The sequence below is a fragment of the Lepidochelys olivacea genome (genome assembly GCF_965140295.1).
Source record: "Lepidochelys olivacea isolate rLepOli2 genome assembly, chromosome: 5".
Classification (NCBI taxonomy): Eukaryota; Metazoa; Chordata; order Testudines; family Cheloniidae; genus Lepidochelys; species Lepidochelys olivacea.
Window position 1 is genome coordinate 102,242,377 of NC_140415.1, and position 18,991 is coordinate 102,261,367.

The following is an 18,991-nucleotide window of genomic DNA, read 5'->3' on the forward strand; positions in this document are numbered from 1 at the left end:
ACCTCCATGAATTTATCTAGTTCTCTTTTAAATCCTGTTATAGTCCTAGCCTTCACAACCCCTCAGGCAAGGAGTTCCACAGGTTGACTGTGTGCTGTGTGAAGAAGAACTTCCTTTTATTTATTTAAACCTTCTGCCCATTAATTTAATTTGTGGCCCCTAGTTCTTATATTATGGGAACAAATAAATAACTTTTCCTTATTCACTTTCTCCACATCACTCATGATTTTATATACCTCTGTCACAGGGGTCCCCAACACAGTACCAGTGGGCACAGTGGCGCCTGCTGGGGCAGTTGTGTGCGCCCGCAGGACACCGCGCTGCCAAAAGGCCACTGCCAACCGTGGCCGCAGGAGAACTGCCCGCCCGCCAAGAAGCACTGCCATTTCTCAGCAGCATTTTGGCGGCGGCGCTTCTTGCCGCTGCTGCTTCTTGGTGGCATTTTGGCTGCGGGGTGTCTGGCACCCACCACAGTTTTCTGGGAATAGGTATATGCTATTCCCACAGAAAGGTTGGGGACCACTGCTCTATCATATCCCCCCCTTAGTCTCCTCTTTTCCAAGCTGAAAAGTCCTAGCCTCTTTAATCTCTCCTCATATGGGACCCGTTCCAAACCCTTAATCATCTTAGTTGCCCTTCTCTGAACCTTTTCTAATGCCATTAAATTTAAATTTGCCGTTTTGTTGCCCAATCACTTAGTTTTGTGAGATCTTTTTGAACTTCTTCACAGTCTGCTTTGGTCTTAACCATCTTGAGCAATTTAGTATCATCTGCAGACTTTGCCACCTCACTGTTTACCCCTTTCTCCAGATCATTTATGAATAAATTGAATAGAATTAGTCCTAGGACTGACCCTTGAGGAACACCACTAGTTACCCCTCTCCATTCTGAAAATTTACCATTTATTCCTAACCTTTGTTCCCTGTCTTTTAACCAGCTCTCAGTCCATGAAAGGATCTTCCCTCTTATCCCATGGCAACTTAATTTACATAAGAGCCTTTGGTGAGAGACCTTGTCAAAGGCTTTCTGGAAATCTAAGTACACTGTGTCCACTTGATCCCCCTTGTCCACATGTTTGTTGACCCCTTCAAAGAACTCTAATAGATTAGTAAGACATGATTTCCCTTTACAGAAACCATGTTGACTTTTGCCCAACAAATTATGTTCTTCTATGTGTCTGACAATTTTATTCTTAACTATTGTTTCAACTAATTTGCCTGGTACTGACGTTAGACTTACTGGTCTGTAATTGCTGGGATCACCTCTAGAGCCCTTTTTAAATATTGGTGTTGCATTAGCTATCTTCCAGTCATTGGGTAGAGGAGCTGATTTAAAGGACAGGTTACAAACCATAGTTAATAGTTCCGCAATTTCACATTTGAGTTCTTTCAGAACTCTTGGGTGAATGCCATCTGGTCCAGTGACTTGTTACTGTTAAGTTTATCAGTTAATTCCAAAACCTCCTTTAATGACACTTCAATCTGTGACAGTTCCTTCAGATTTGTCACCTACAAAGGACGTCTCAAGTTTGGGAATCTCTCTAACATCCTCGGCCATGAAGACTGAAGCAGATAATTCATTTAGTTTCTCTGCAATGACTTTATCATCTTTAAGTGCTCCTTTAGTATCTCGATCATCCAGGGGCCCCACTGGTTGTTTAGCAGGCTTCCTGCTTTTAATTTGGGAAATTTGATTGTGAAACAAATAGGCTCTGTACCTCCAAATGCCACTTTGTTAAAGAATCAGTCACCAAACTACTACCTGTAAATAATGATTTGTTTTAAATCAGTAAAGTGTTATGGTTTTTTCCATCTGCCATGGAGCCCCCCATGTCAGAGCTCTGTGGATGCTGTCTCCTACTCCCACAGTGTAGCTATCTCATTCTCTTAGTCAGGGAGCTAGTAAATTTCTGCCTTTGGAGCACATGAATCCTGGTCTTTTAAACAGCTAGAAGTGTGGCAGTAGAGTGGTACAAGGCATTCCCTCTCTCAAGAGGCTAATTGCAATACTTTCACAGCAATTTTGCAGATTCATAATAAGGGTGGTGTAAAAGATTCCTCTTATGTTTTTCTGCCAGATGGCGGGAGACCCTGGTCATGTCCAGTTATTTACTCCAGGTGGCTTATACACAGGCCCCAGTTCCTTATTTCTTGCAAGAGAGACCCTTCCCTTTGTGGAGCTTCTTCAGTCCCTTCTTATAGGGGATCAAAAGGAAAGTTAAATATCCAGCCCACCTGAAAATAACTTCTTCCCAGAGCCCCTCAAAGGGGAAGAAAGGCCAGCAGTACCTTCTTTCTTCAGAGGCCATCTGCACAGCGGTTTTTGAGAAGTCATTCTGGCTGGGCTGCTGAATCAGGCTCACTTTGTCAGGCTTACGGGGAGTGCGGTGAACTCCCAGGGTAGGGTCGGGGTGGAGATCTCCGCCTGGATGGGAGTTCCCCCTTGGCTCCAGGATTTGCTCCTGAAGTCTCCTGCTCAGGATGATCTCTCTTCCCAGTTGACTGCAGTTTCCTCCTTTTTAAAGTCCGCCTCCCTACCATACGTGATTGATGTGGCCAGAGCGGTGGGACTAGCTCTGCACACAGTGCCTATCTGGCACCTTCCTCATCAGTGTGGGGTTTATACATCCTGTCACAGGTGGCCATAGTAACTAGAGATGGTAGTAGTGAGTACAGATAGAGGATGTTCAAATTAATACCTCGGGGTGGCCGAAAAAGCAAGTAGAAGCAAGTGTGTTCTGTGCTTGTCTCTTAGTGACACATTTTTAAAAAGTAGAGGCTATATGTGAATGGAATCACAAGCCTATATTTATACTTTCATAATATGTACAGCTAGCTAGTGAAGGGCCCCATGCTGAACTAAGTGGAGGGATTCCTTGAGAGAGGCTGAAAAGATCTTCTTTATTTAAAACTTTAAAACAGCACTATCACAAATGCACAAAGATTAGGATGATCAGAGACATCAAGATCCTGAACAGGAACTTGGAACAATCCATAGCTTGTGTGTGTTGGTTTGGGGTTTCTGAAAGCAATGCAAAATGTACCTTTCTCTTGTTTCACATTTCCATTGGGTTAGTTGTGTGACATTTATAGTACAGTTCACTGTATGTGCAGCACCCAGGTAGCAATATGCACAAACAGTAAATATTATTTTGCTGGAATGCCAAGTAAACAAACTGATAAATTGTGATTGCATTCAATTTCTGTTTTTCTCTTGGGGATGGAAGCAATATGTTAACTTTAATGAGGCATGTGCTAAAAGAAAGATACTAATAATATTTGTTAGAGCCAGGCATAGCACTTATAGGAATGGAAGCTTTCACTTTCCTCTTTTTGACATCCCCAGTCTATAAATGAATTGCATGAATGTGTTCATACTGTGACTTTATGTTCACTTTTGTCCACTGCTGGCTGCAAATATGCTTTTAATTCAAAACATTCTATTAATTTTAAAGTGCCCAGAGCAAAAAATGTCTAGGCAGGGCTTTGTGATTGCAATCCCGAACAGCTGGATTGAAACAGGCTGGTTTTAAAAAAACTTTTAATCCTTATTTTAAGAGGCCTACTTCATGTAAAATAACACGACATTGTGATAGTACAATGCTTGCACTTTTAGATTAACTGCCCTCCATTAGTATTGTTTGTATCTGACTCTGCTGTAGTAAGATTATGACTTCTGGAAAGCTGATAGGATTGCAGTATCTTAATAGAATTCTAAATAAATAAAATTAACCTCTACGCTTGACCTGCTGTGTTCTCTCGGGGACTGGGACTAGTGCCCATCAAAAGGCTACTTTAGAGATGCTGACAAATGTCTACTAAAAACTAAAAACATGAAATTCATGTCACTTGAGGCCAAATGTAGACAATTTGAACCCAGATTTCCAAAGGTAAAAGACTGGTGGCCTAAGCCACTGCACTACTTTAGTCATCACTGTGTTTGTTTACCAGTGCCCATACTATTGTCTCAACAGTATTCTCTCTAATATTCATGCCTGGATTTCACTCTCTCACCCTTCTGCCCTCATTTTTGCACCCAAAATTTGGGGCAGGTAAAGCGTTGTTCAGTTCAGGATTTTGGTTCAGACCCATTTCTACTAATGTATTTTATTCTTATAGATATTTTTAAAGATAATAGTTTTCTCTCTCCAGACAGCTGGTTTGCATAGCAGACAGAGGCACTGTACATAACACAGTGTATTTTTCTCAAACAGGATTTGCAGGCACAAGACAGAGCTCACCGAATTGGTCAGCAGAATGAGGTTCGAGTCCTGAGGCTGTGCACTGTAAACAGTGTGGAGGAGAAGATACTTGCTGCTGCCAAGTATAAACTGAATGTGGATCAGAAAGTTATTCAAGCCGGCATGTTCGATCAAAAATCTTCAAGCCATGAACGGAGAGCTTTCCTACAGGCTATATTGGAACATGAGGAAGAAAATGAGGTAATGTACTTGGAATATTGTTTAAGTGCTCAAAAAAGAGAAGAGGTTGTTTTCAAAGTAAATTGGCTAGAATATAAGAATATGAGACATGTTCAAAGAAACCAGGCCCAGTTTGCAAATTTGGCTTCCAAATACTGCATTTGGGTGGTCATATTATCACATGGGTACCTATAATGCTATCAGAGCACCTCAATTCAGAATTAGGTTGTAACTTACATTAATTCCCCTCCTTCATGAAGTTGGGGAAGTAGACACCCTATAACTACAGGCTACGCTTTTCAAATGTAGGTGTCTAAGGTGAGGCTCCTAAATCCATAGTTATGTGCCTAAATAGCCTGATTTTCAAAAGTGCTGAACACCTGGCAGCTTTGCATGTTCTTGAATCCAGGACCCTGCCTCTGCCCATAGCTGCTTCTGTCTCCTATGTTCCTGAACAGAATTAACAAACCCTACCTTCATGTGTTTCCAGGGTGAGCCAGCAGAATAGCTCTTCTTTCTGCAGGGCACTAGAGTGTGATACCTTGTCACATTGAAGCTTCTGTATTCCAGAGCATTTTGTAAATTTCCTTGTCAGCAGTGCCTCCACAAGGACCAATGGGTTGCTGCAAAAAGCTTCCAAAACTTTACTTTTAATGGATAGAAGTGTAATAGTAAATTAGAAGAAAGTTGCCTCTGCCCTCACCTCACCCCCTTTTGAATTGTGGCAACACAATGGAGGAAACCTTATTCCACCCTTCCCTTTAAGTAGGTTAGTAACCACTGGACACAGTAACAGAACTCTGTACAAATACTAGAACTGTGACACTTTTTCAAATAATTCCATTCTGCGGTGACTTCTTCCCCACCAAAAACAACCTCCTACGTGGTCAGAGACTGTAGGGCTCTAAAAGCCTAGACTGTCCCTTTAAATATTCTTACTAGCGTCTGAGTTTGGGTTGTACTTGAGTAAAGAGCATCTCCTGTAGTCTGTGCTTTCATTAACATGCAAGTATGGTTCTCCAGGAGGCCTCATGGTTTCTCAAAGGTCAGGGAAATTACTTCTTGAATAATTAGACTTTGTTTAATAAACTGTTATCAATGGTACATTGATTATATACCACTTAGACAAGGCTAGTATGTCATTAAGTGGGAGTAGGTTTTTTGTGGGGGTTGTCAACAAACTGATTACATAACCAATATGAAAGGGGTTGCACACAACGACACTGTTTTGATTAATAATCCTTTGTTTTCTATTTTAACTCAACAGTGCGAGTATAGTTTGGTTTAACTCACAGTGAAGTAACAATATAGTAGTCACCCAGTCAACAGCATCCACCAAAGAAGCTAAAACTAATATGAGTAGAGTAGATTGAAATCAATAGAAATCTTATAGTTGGGGTTTGGCTGCATAGCTAACGTTCAGGGTTCCTGGATATGCTTCGTTTGACTGATGACCCTAACTAGTACAAGAAAATGACATTCAACAATTAATAACTTGTTTTAAAAATGATCTACCTAATATGTTATTGTGTGAAGATACTATATATCTTCTGGTTTTGCTACACTTACTTCCTTTTACTAACAGAAAATGATTCTAGTAACTAGTAATCCACCAGTGTGCCGGTTCCCGTCCATAATGGGTCTGATTCTAAAGTCCTTACTAATTCTGAAATTCGAGACAAAAGTCAGTAGGAGTTTTGTGTGTGTGTGTGTACACACGCACGTGTTAGCTTTTTAACCATCCCACAATACATACATTTTCTCATTATGATAACTTCTCACATGTCACGCAACAGCAACTATTAACCTGTTATTTGCAACTGTTTTTAATATTACGCAAAAAGCGGCTAAGCTTAATAGTAAAATTGAGGTTTGTAAAGTACTGTGGTAGGAAATCCTGTCTGACAGCGCGGAGGCTGGAACTTCTTGAGCTCTGTTTATGTTGGGTTATAGACAGTATCGTGAGGTCAGTAAAGTCAGTCTTGCTGTGAGGTTGTATTCATTTTCCAATTTATTGGCATGTAATTTACAGTTTGAACCAATTGATCTAAAGCCAAAAGAGAGATGAAACTGTAGAGAAGTTCATTCACAAGACTATGCTTGGCTAGGTTATATAATTTTGATGGATTTTTTAAAATAATCTAGTTTATTGACAATGTAGTTACAGATATGAAGATTGCAGCTGTGTTTCTAAAGTATTTTGTTGAGTTATCTAGAATCTCTAGAACATAACTGGGTAGCCTGAAATCTTTATTAAAATCGCTCATTGACAACTCATGCCAAAGACTTCCCTCAAGTGAATTTTGTAAGATTATCCAACCTTCCCCTTTCTTGGGCTTTTTCTTGCTGCCTATGAATAAAAATTAGAGGGATAAAAATTGAATTGCAGTTTCAGTTGAAATTATTTTTGTGGTGGATGGGCAAACCTAGTAATCTCACAAAATATTGTTTGGGCCCAGAACAATATCATTATGTTGTGATGTTACTTATGTAATGAGTTTGTCTTGCAGGATAAACTTTTAAAGACTGCACCCATAGGAGGAAGGAGGCTGGAAAACAGTCATGTTCAGTTAAATAACTGCTATAGCAGTTGCCCATACAGACTTAACCCTAATGTGCTCCACTGTAGCCAAACATGTGATACATATGTGGGCATATCCTCAGCTGGTGTAAACTGTCATAATTTCGTTAGCTTCAATAGAGCTATGACAATTTAAACCAGCTGAGCATCTGCCTCGTGGACTCTTTTTTGCAAACTTACCTCCGCATGTTCTTCTGTTTTATTTTGTTCTAAATTATGATTCCCTTTCTGTAAAGAAGTTCTTCTGGATTCTGATTTTATTAATAATCACTTTGACCAGCTGTTAGGCATTAGTACTAAAAGAATGAGGTACACACCAGCTGCCAGTCCCTCAGGGTTAGGCGTCTGGCACATAAACAGAAATCTTAGACAAATGCAGTTAGCGTGCATACACACTGTAAAATGTGTCAGTATGGCAGTCTAGCTTCATGGAAGCCTTAGAAAAAGAACTGACTGAGAAGTAGTTACCAGAGTCCATAATGTAGATATGTATGTTATCATAATGAGAAAAATACTTGAATGAATAGTTCAGATCAATTCACAATTAAAAAAGAAGATGAAGTGGGGGGCAAAACAGTAAATTGTCTTTCCTTGTATTAACATAATTAAGAAGGAAAATGATAATCTGATGTAACAAAATATAGTCTGGCCCCTTTAAAGAATATGGGGGTCAGGTCTAGTCCATCCTGTTCCCTGACATGGGAATAGGTGTTTAAGGGATCAACAGACAAGCTGGTGAATGGTGGCTAGGTGGTGATCAGGGAGCTACCTCCTGGATATGCTAAAAACCCAGCTGCTAGTTGACTCTGGGGGAGAGAGAAGAGAAGCTCCAGGAAGCAGAGCTGGAACCTGGGTACTGTGGGCTGGGGAAGCTGGCTTGAAACATTGTACAGCCCCAGAAGGGAGGGCTGTGGAATATCTTAATGGGGGAGGAGGGTTTGGGCCCCAGGGGCCAAAGGAAACTGTATATTTATAAAGTCTCAGTGAATGGAACCCTAGGAAGGGAAATACTAGTTTAAACGCTTTTGGCTGCAAACAAGTTATTTGGGAAAAGCAAGAGGACACTGAGGTTGGCATGCCTGCAGGGCTATGCTGTGCTACGAGAAGGCATGCTCTGTGGATGCCGTCCTGCCACACTGTTACTGTAATATCTGGAAAATGTACAGGGAATGGATGTTTTAATAAGAGCCCAAACTACAGTCCAATACTTAACAGAAGTCGTTGTGCAAGTGCTTAGAACAGTGGTTTTCAACCTGTGGTCAGCGGACCCCTGGGGGTCTGCAGGCTATCTCGAAGGTGTCTGTGAAAGGTGACGTATGAAAATAAAGTTTCAGATCCCAGAAAAGACATTCCATTTTTCTAGTCAATCAAAAGTATGTGAATACCCCCACCTACAGGTCAAAACCCAGGAGTGTTGTCATTACCATAGATGCTCACAGCTTAGTGCCCTTTCTCATGCTGTGTCAAATGCTGTGCTAAGCACGTGCAACATTTATACTTAAATTCTGTCAGGTCAGTTTTCAGTCTAAGACTTCTATGGTAGGGGTCTGTGGACCACAGGCTGAATTTCCAAAGGGTCTGCACCTCCAGCTGAAATTTCTTTAGGGGGTCTACAAATGAAAAAAGATTGAAAACCACTGATTTAGAAAATAACATTTGGGTAGGACATCAACTTTAGCTTTTTCTCCTTTTAATCTGGTACTGAATGTTTCCTTGTGAGTACAAATCTCAGACCGCCCCCCAAAGTCAATACCGTGGCATAATGAATTGACTTATGTCACAGCAAGCATTAAACTTCCTGCATTTCTCAGTCAGTGTGTAATCATCTTTTAAAATATTGATCTTAACTGTATTTAATCAAATTTTAACAAGGATCATTCCCAAAATGCTACCATAAAAATATACCAAGTGACCATAAGGTTGTATCATTAAACACTCAAAAGTCAGGAAATGCTGAAGTTTATGTACGCAACTTAAAGTCTGCCACTTGTGCATATTCATTTAAGTATGGACTTGAATTATATGATTACATACTGTTTCTCAAAATTTACTAAATATATTCATACAACAACTTTCACGGTCTGAAATATATTAAACTCAATGGCACTCCTCCCATGCATAAAATTACACACATGCCTAAGTGTTGGCAGGACTGGGATGAGATGTAGTCTGAGAATTCCTAGAAACAGGGCATTGAACATCTTATCCTTGGAAAACTTCCAGCAAAATGTAGCATATGTTGGATAAGTACCATTTACTGTATATTTCTCATATAAATCACTTTCATGGATTCTTTTTCGGTCATCGCAGAATATACCTGGACCATCTTGTGGTTCTGTATATCTGTGGACATGGCGGGAGGAACTACAATAAAATTAAACAAAACTTTGAGAAATAGTATGTCATTGTAGAATTCAAAACTATTGTAACATATACATGTGGAAGCAGAGTTAAGGTTTGTCTTTGGTAGATTCTGAGTTTGAGTGCTTAACTATGCAACTTTATATTTCTCTAAACGTAGGGGTTTGTTTGTGTGTATGGTTGGGTTTTTTGTTTTGCGTTTTGTGATTTTTATTTTTTTTTCCAACTCTCAAACATCTCTTTTCTCCCCCTTCCTCCGCCACCCAAATTGCTCAGACTTTCCACTAACAGTTCCCTTTATGCAGAGAATAAGCATGGAGAACTTCAGACCAAAAGATTAAAGTTTTGGAAAGTTATGAGTGACTGCAACTGAGGTGAGAATGGAAGCTACTGGGCAACATGCACTGTATTGGTCACCATATCTCCCATTAGAACTACCTAGAAACATTTAATGAAAAAAAGACATTTTCCTATTTCAACAGAGACTACCGGTGGGGGGGAGTCTTGCATATAGATGATAGTTAACACCAGAACCATTTTGTCTTGCAGATATGGATTTGCAGACTTAATAAAATGCAAATACCGAGCAATTTCTTAATGTATTTGAGTGACCTAATTCATATTCCCAGTGCTAAGCACACTTAGCATCTATATGTGGGATCCTTTCTAAGTTGCAGCAGAAGCACTGTGCTCGGTGTGTGTGGTAATTGTCTATTAATGGTATCCCTAAATTTACCACCATAGCTATTTTGTATTTTATTTGACCCTTTACTTCTGTGGCCCTATTCACTATAGTGCATGGCTCACTTTACTGTTGATTTAAAGAACATAAATTTGAGAGATGTGGATATATAATGGCAGAAGGGATGCTTTTTATTGCCTGTTAATACTTCCTTGCTTAGGGAGGCAATTTCCATGGGCAGTGGTGCTTTTAGGTTTTGTGCCTAGAACAGGTCGGCAACCTTCGGCACACGGCCCATCAGGGTAATCCGCTGGTGGGCCGTGAGATATTTTGTTTACGTTGACTGTATGCAGGCATGGCCCCCCCCCCCCACAGCTCCCAGTGGCCACAGTTTGCAGTTCCCAGCCAATGGGAGCTGCAGGAAATATCTTAAAGCTGTTTAAGATCACGGGTTGGAATCAAACAGTATTTCCTAGCTTCGTTTTCCAATCTGTGACATTGTAGGCGAAACTAACATTCAGTACAAGTGTGTATATCTGTGCTAGTGTCCTTGTTCTGGATGTTGCAGATGGAAACTGTGACTGGAAGCGTTGTTGCTAAATGCACAGATTTTTTATAGCAATGCCATTGGATTAAACACTGGCATTTCCAAGGTCTGTGAAGGAAATTGCACCTGCTTCCTGTTGAAGGAACTATGCAGTTGTTACTAGCTCAGCCATGAAAGTGCATAAAGGTGTAAACATAGTTTTATATTTTTAAACATACCACTTTTGAAAGCTACCATGTTGACAGCTCTTGAGAATGACGTCCTTTCTCTGGAGAACAGGTATAGCTTGGGCAGGGCAGTTCAAGCTTCCGTTGCAGTGCTCTGCGAACGTTCTTCCGGCTTAACTCTGAGGCCCCATCCTCATCTGTAAGAGGGTAGTTTGGGCTCCAGGCCTGTTCAGTCTGTGGCCTCTCCTCTGAGACTGCTGTTAAAGTTGCCAGTTCTGATGTGGAGACTTGTCAGCCAGTAAGTGGACTTAGAACACCAACACCTTTCACAACAATAAATATATTTAGAGAGAAAACTGAGCACTGTAGAGCCTGATCATGCTGAAACATGTACATTCTACTGTACAGAAGCAGACCATTTTGAATGGAATACTAGATTCTAGATTTATTTTGCCAGTGAACAGTGTTTGAGGTTTTTCTGTACGTTTCTATAAAGGAACATCTTTGTCAAGTAGCAGAAGGCAAAACTTAAAGTTAGAGCTTGTGATGGGGCATTGGGTTAAAGAAACAAAGCTCGTCCAGTTCCTTTCTGTGATTAGCAGTACTGTTATGTTAGGATTCTCCTCCTTCAGCCTTGCTAAGGCAGCAAAGATAGCATGGGAGAGAAGTGGCATCTCTGGGGAGTCCATGAAGAGAATATTGTACATTAGCAAAAGGGAAATGTATACATTAACTGAAAAAATGAGCTGACGACGAGCTGTGCTTGTGATCCAGGAAAACCACAAACCAAAATTTCCTGACTGCACAATTGCTCATTTCTTCATACTACACTTATGAAGATGGTAATAAGTCCCACCTGCATCTTTGATGAAGTCAAACCTCTGTTTCCTCAGAGTGGCCTATCAGCTAGAGGCTTTCAGTTTTAGTTTTGATTTGAGTGTTTTTCATGTGTCATCCTCAGGGAGAAGGAAGGTCACGGCAGCCCTGACCTGGTGAGAACGGATGCATCAGAGCAGCCACTGCTTTTCAAGTCCATAAATCTTTTTCTCTCTGTCACTAGGAAGAAGATGAAGTTCCTGATGACGAGACTCTGAATCAGATGATTGCACGGCGTGAAGAGGAATTTGATCTCTTCATGGTAAGGGCACTCTGACAATAAGTAGTACAACTTCTTCCGTAGTCCTTTCCTGTTAACATTTTATGTGGCTAGAGCTGCTACTCTTTTGGGATTCAAACTATAGAATGGTATTGTGGGAGGGGGAGGAGCATTTGCTTATTTTGCTCCCCATTTGAAAGGGAACGTAATCTCCATTGAAAAGGGAGCAGCTTCACTGGATGACTAAAAAGGGGTAAGTCCTGAAGAGTGGTAAGGTGAAAGAGTGTCCACTGCATGCTAACTCACACACTATAGGGGAAAGAGGATTCAGAGTTGCCTTGGAAGAATTCAGTGCCTATCAGCTGGTCACTATTTCTGGCTCTGATTTTTTGATACTATACATTTTTAAATGGCTCTACTCATGTTGTGCTCTACTGGGTTTCTGCCATGGGGAAATATAGTTTAACCAATGGTATGTTAGAAGCTTATGGTGGTGCTCTTTTCTTCTATCAGAGTAGCAGCCGTGTTAGTCTGTATCCGCAAAAAGAAAAGGAGGACTTGTGGCACCTTAGAGACTAACAAATTTATTTGAGCATAAGCTTTCGTGAGCTACAGCTCACTTCATTGGATGCATACTGTGGAAAATACAGTGAGGAGATGTATATACATAGAGAACATGAAACAATGGGTATTAACATACACACTGTAACGAGAGTGATCACTTAAGGTGAGCTATTACCAGCAGGAGAGCAGTAGATGGGGGGAGCCTTTTGTAGTGATAATCAAGGTGGGCCATTTCCAGCAGTTGACAAGAACGTGTGAGGAACAGTAAGGGGGGAAATAAACATGGGGATATAGTTTTACTTTGTGTAATGACACATCCACTCCCAGTCTTTATTCAAGCCTAAGTTAATTGTATCCAGTTTACAAATTAATTCCAATTCAGCAGTCTCTCATTGGAGTCTGTTTTTGAAGTTTTTTTGTTGAAGAATTGCAACTTTTAGGTCTGTAATCGAGTGACCAGAGAGATTGAAGTGTTCTCCAACTGGTTTTTGAATGTTACAATTCTTGACATCTGATTTGTGTCCATTTATTCTTTTACGTAGAGACTGTCCAATTTGGCCAATGTACATGGCAGAAAAGCGTTGCTGGCACATGATGGCATATATCACATTGGTAGATGTGCAGGTGAATGAGCCTCTGATAGTGTGGCTGTGATTAGGCCCTATGATGGTGTCCTCTGAATAGATATGTGGACACAGTTGGCAATTATCATTAGTTGAGGTTGCTGCGGGGTGATGTCAAGGGTCCGGTTTGCCTTGTCTGCACTGAGAAAGTTTAGCAATTCTTTAAGCAGGACTAGATAATACAGAGGTACAGCATCTGGTCTACATTAGCACTTCCATCATTGTTAGCAGTAGGGAAGCTGTGCTGCTGGGAGAATTTAAGAAGTCTGCCTAAGCACAGCTATTGGATTGGCCATTTTGTGAGCACGCAAGGCAGGGATTGCTCAAGGGAGCCTCCACACCTTCACACGCAAGGGCCTGTCACAATCCCAGACCTTATGTTCATGCAGCCCCTGGAGCACACACCCAAAAGGGGGAAGCGTGGAGGTGGAATCATTGCACTCTGCCCCTCCCGCACTGGGGGAGCAGGCCACTGCATTTTCTAAGATGTTAACAGATAGAGACACATATCCGGAAAGCTGGGAGGGACTGTAGTAGCTTGAGAGACAATCTCAGGGGTAGTATAGCTGCACACCACCTCTTGCTCAGGGATGTGTCTTAAAGCACAGTCTGTACACAAGTGTGAATTGTCACTTGTACCAAACTTCAGATGGCAGAGGCAACATTTCCCCCAGGTGGCAAAGCATCATATTGCTATTAAGCTGCCAGCCCTACTCTGCTGTGCTCTACTGAATGTTGCCTGAGAAGCATTTAAGACTTGAAAGAAGTGATATATGGGAGAATGGGTCTGTTCAGGAGTTCTGTCATTTAAACATTGCCACAATAGGAGTCAGGTGTGAAGAGTTTGGCAGGCCAGGAACCAAGAGGAGAATGTTTGATTTGCCAGCACTGCTAGTCAAGTGTATAGTTACAGACCATGGTAGTAAACTAAATGGCTCCTTCCTGATCTCCATCACAGATACACATTTTTGCACACCCGGTGCAATTTCCTGCTGCTACTGTTGTGTTCAAGCTGAGTAGTTGACTTTACAAGATACATGGTGATTGACGTGGGTGGTGTTGTATCAGAGATAAAGACTGAAATTTAAATATCTATTTTTTCACTGTGCAACACAAGTAGATTTGTTGTCTGAAACAGCTTCTTAATTCCAGCAGCCCCGAAGGAAGGAGCCAGATTGCAAGTTGAACCTCATTGTTGAATTCATGGCTAACTTCAGAAAGGTTCTGAAGCTCTCTCTATTCGGATTAAGCTTGAGCATCATCACAAAACAACCAATAAGGAGGGGATCAGGAGTCATGACAGTTTTGCCATTGTTAGTGCTTAAATCATGCTCTCTATATTAATGCATCAAAAAACCTCTAAAGGATAGTAAGGTGGGTTAATTTAAATCAAGGCTATTTAAATCACTGATTTAAATCACCAAGTGAAAAGCCTTGATTTAAATAATCAATTTTAAATCAACTTTTCCACCTGTACTTCAGTTACTTTCTAAAGAAAGGTACATTCTCATTGGTTAATATAACCGTGAAAATGTGTTCATTTACAGCTAAACATAGCTTCCATCAGTTAGCTCGGTACCGCTGCCAACTTTAGGGTTGACACAGCTTCCAACTCCAGAAGCATACTTGGTAGCATACTCGGTGCCACTGGTACGGTGTCCAACATCAGAACCAACTCCCTCATCATGCTGGGCTACGAATTAGTCAGACCAGTTGCTCACACACTCAGGGCTGGCTCCACCTTTAGGCCTTCAGGCTCCACCTGAAGGCCAGGACTCTTTGGTGTCCAGATTGGAACCATCTTCCTCTCACTCTCCATCGCCTGACCTGCATCAGGGGCTGTTCATGGAGCGCTATGGGTACCAGGATTGGTGCTTGTCTCGCGGTCGGGCTGAGGGGCCCTGGCCTGGCACCTACTGGCCACCTATGCCCTATCCATGCCAGTGGCCTCCATGAATGTGTGGGATGCTCCTTCCTGCAGAAGTCCCACTCCTCATCTTGCTTGAAGGTGAGATCATCAACCAGGTCTGTGGCAGTGACCATCAATCTGGCACTGGCCCAGGCACTGGTGAGCCTTTCCCTCGTGGAGCCACCAGAGTCATTCCTTGCAGCTCCATCAGTTCTGAAGCATGATCCAGCCCTCGTGGAGTTAACCATTTCATCTTTGTTCCCAGGCAATTCAGTAGTGCCTGGCTCTTCCTCCCCTTTGGTACTAGAGGATTTCAGGGTGTACCAGGACCTTAGCAATGTGTGGCTGCTCTCCTGGGTATTCAAGCAGAGTTCCTGCAAGAGAACACTCACAAGTTATTGGATATCCTGCAGCTGTCTGCCCTCCCTGTTAATGATGCGCTCCTTGAGCCTGCAAAAGTCCTCTGGAGCATGCCAGCTTCGTTACCACTTGCAGAAAGTTACATGGAAAACTGCTACTTCATTCCAGTGCAGGGATTTGAGGGTTTATACTCCCATCCGGCCCCAGATTCCTTGGTTGTATCTGCGGTGAACAAAGAGCCTGGCAGGGCAGTGTTCAGTCCATTCCCAAGGATAAAGACTCTAAACAAATGGACCTGATGGGCAGGAAGATTTATACTTCCTTTTCCTTGCAAAGGCGGATAGCTAACCAGCAGGCATTGCTGTCCCAAGTATGACTTTGTGAACTGGCCAGCTATCTCTAAATTTGCAGACCAGCTGCCCAAAACATCGAGAGAGGAATTTTGGGCATTTGTCACCGAAGTCTGCTTGGTGGCTAAGACTTCACTGCAGTCCATGCTGGATGTCGCAGATAGTTTGGCCAGAGCGATGGCCTTGAGAAGAGCTTCCTGGCTTTAGAATTCAGGCATTGCTCCTCATGTGCAGCAGGCCACAGAGAATTTGCCCTTCAGTGGCCCAGCACTGTTGTGGGAAAGACGGAGAAGACTCCGCATTCCGTCAAGGACTCGGACACCACCCTAGAGTCCTGTACTTGCTGGTGGTGCAGAGGCCCCACTATGGTAGTCAACAGCGACAGCAGCATGTATTTGAGGAGCCTTTCCCTCCCCGAGATAATGCGACTACCCCAGGAAAGAGCATAGATCCTCTAGGACAGGGGTTCTCGAACTGTAGGTTGGGACCCCAAAGTGGGTCGCAACCCTACTTTTCTGGGGTAGTCGCATTATCTCGGGGCGGCAGAGGCGGCTCAAATATGTGCTGCAGACGATATTCCTGCTGCTGCCGCTGCCACCACTGTTGACTACTGTCATGGGGCCTCTGCACCACCAGCGTGTGCAATCGCCAGGGCTGCTGTTAGACTTGCTGGCGCCCAGGGCCGAACCCCAAGCCCTACCACCTGGGGCCGAAGCCGAGCCAAGGGCTTCAGCCCTGGGCTGCAGGGCTCAGGTTACAGGCCTCTTGCCGGGGCTGAAGCCCTGGGCTTTGGCTTTGTCCTCCCAACCCCAGCTTGGGGTAGTGAGGCTTGAGCTTTGACTTTGTCACCCCCACCTAGGGTGGTGGGGCTCAGGCTTCGGTCCCACCTTCGGGGATTGTGTAGTAATTTTTGTTGTCAGAAGGGGGTCATGGTGCAATGAAGTTTGAGAATCACTGCTCTAGGACAAGACAGTCAGGTCCTGGGTTCGGACAGTCCACATGCCCTCCCAGCACCCATTTTGACTTGTTGGTCCAGAGCAGTATTCCAGTCACTGCTACTTTCTCCCCATCTACTCTATTTGGGCACAGGCTGGCCTGCTTTCACAATGCTTGGGGCTCACTCACCACCGACAGCAGGCTGTGCTATCCAGTTCCTCTCCATCACTCCCCTCACACTTCCACCCTGTTCCTTTTCAGGGACCCCTCCCATAAGATACTGTTCCGGGCGCAAGTTTCTCTCTACTGGCTTAGGGAGCACAGGAGGAGGTTCCACCAGTACACCAGGGTCACTTCTGGTGTCCAAATCCAAGGAAAGAGTAAGACCCATCTTGACCTTTGTGGCCTCAACAAACATCAGATACATGAGGTTCTGAGTAGTCAGTCTATTGACTATTCTCCCTATGTTGTCCAAGAAGGACTGGTTTGCTGCTCTGGACCTCCGGATACCTACTATCATGTGGCAGTTTTGCCATTTTTAGTACATGGTGCTTCCATTGGTCCTCTCTTCTGCCCCTTGGGTTTTTACTAACTACATGATCATCGTGATAGCATATCTCAGGAAGAAAGGAATCCACACCTTCCAGTATCTGGAAGGCTGGTTACTGAGGGGTAGTCACAACAAGGAAGATCTTGCTCATGTCAATGCTACACTGCCCTTGCTCGACCCTCTGGGTCTCATCTTAAACACCAGAAAGTCAGTTTTGGTTCCGACTCAGAAAACTGAGTTCATGGGGCCTTAGACTCTTTAAGTTAGAGAGCATTTCAGCCATTCTCCACCTTAGCCTCAGTGTGCAGTCTCAGCCTTAGCTCGGATATGCCTAAGGCTCTTGGTCCGTATGTACTCTTGCACACAGATGGTCCAGTTTGCACGGCTGCATCTTTGCCTACTCCAAATTTGGCTCAGGACAGTTTACTGTATGACTCTTCACCCCCTGGACAGATTGGTCTGTCTTCCTCAACTGGTCCTGGACTCCCTGCAGTGGTGGATGTGTCCAGAGCATGTTTTGCCAGGGTGTTCCCTTCGTCCGGCACTTACCTAACAGGTCTGTTGTCACTGATGCTTCCCTTATGGGTTGGGTAGCAAACTGGGGGTTGCTGATAGTTCGAGGTGGGTGGTCAGAGCAGGAGTCTTCACTGCATATCAACATGCTGGAGCACTGGGCCAATGCATACCACACTTTTCTGGACCATATTAGTGATCCATACACTTACTGACAATACCTCCATGATGTATTCTGTGAACAAGCCATGGGGAGCATGCCCCAGGATGCTCTCCCATGGCGCAATCAGTTTGTGTCAGTCCTGCATCAAGGAGAGTATCACTCCTATAGCAGACCACTTGCCTAGGGTCCAGAATCATCTTGCAGACCACCTTGGCAGGAATTTTTCCCTGAGTCACAAGTGGTCTCTGAAGACAATAATTCTCCAGGTCATTTTCACAGCTTGGGGCATGCCAACGGTCAGTTTGCTACAAGGGGCAACAGGAAAGGTCATTTGTTCTGCTCATGACAGGGCCTCAGTGTGATGCTTTCCTTTTCAGCTGGCATTCAGCTCTTGTGTATGCTTTCCCCCCCCGATCCTGATCATCCCACAGGTCATCCTCAAGCTGAAAGCAGATTGGGCCAAGTTAATTCTCATTGCCCCAGCATGTCCAAGTCCCATGCTGGTTCTCTGACTTTCTCACACTGTGAATTCAGCTTCCCATACGCTGCCTTCTCCATCCTGACCATCTCACAGAGAATCATGGTGACACCTTACATCTTATGGCGAAGCTGTTCATGGCTAAATGAGGAGGAAGAGGGTGTTCGGTGGCTGTTCAACAGATCCTACTCAACAGTAGAAAGGCCTTTACCAGAATGGCTCAGTAAGCGAAATGGAAGTGGTTTTCAGTGTGGTCACTGACCTGTGGAATTCAGCCGATGCTGGCCTCAGTGCAGGACATCTTGGAGTATCTGGTGCACCTTCAGTCATCAGGACTTGTACTTAGCTCATTGACAGTGAATTTGGCAGTGATATCGGCATTTCATCCCCCATTCATGGAAGATTGGTCTTCTCCAGGGCCACGCTAGCAAGATTCTTAGAAGGGCTTCTTTGTCTCCATCCTCCAATCTGACAGCTGATTCCTCTATAGGACCATAACTCAGTCCTAGCGGCTTTGATGGGACCTCCGCATCAGCCCTTGGCATCTTGTTCCTTTCCCTTTTGTGTCAGAAAACTGTTCCTGTTAGCAATAACATCCACAAAAGGACTGTACGAGTTGCAAATTCTTTCGCACAGTTCTCCATTTCTTGCTTCACCTCATCTGCTTGTGTCATATGCAAATCACACAAAG

General features: G+C 43.3%; 1 protein-coding gene across 3 annotated transcripts in view; it reads left to right on the plus strand.

Moving 5' to 3' along the window:
• The window catches only part of SMARCA2 (SWI/SNF related BAF chromatin remodeling complex subunit ATPase 2), a 182,897-nt gene that overhangs the window by 105,852 nt on the left and 58,054 nt on the right, over window positions 1-18,991 (plus strand). For all 3 annotated transcript variants that reach the window (XM_084628534.1, XM_084628533.1, XM_084628535.1), the window contains exons 26-27: window positions 4,214-4,441; window positions 11,819-11,896. In XM_084628534.1, the coding sequence (XP_084484660.1) occupies window positions 4,214-4,441; window positions 11,819-11,896 (306 nt within the window). The remainder of the gene's footprint in view (window positions 1-4,213; window positions 4,442-11,818; window positions 11,897-18,991) is intronic.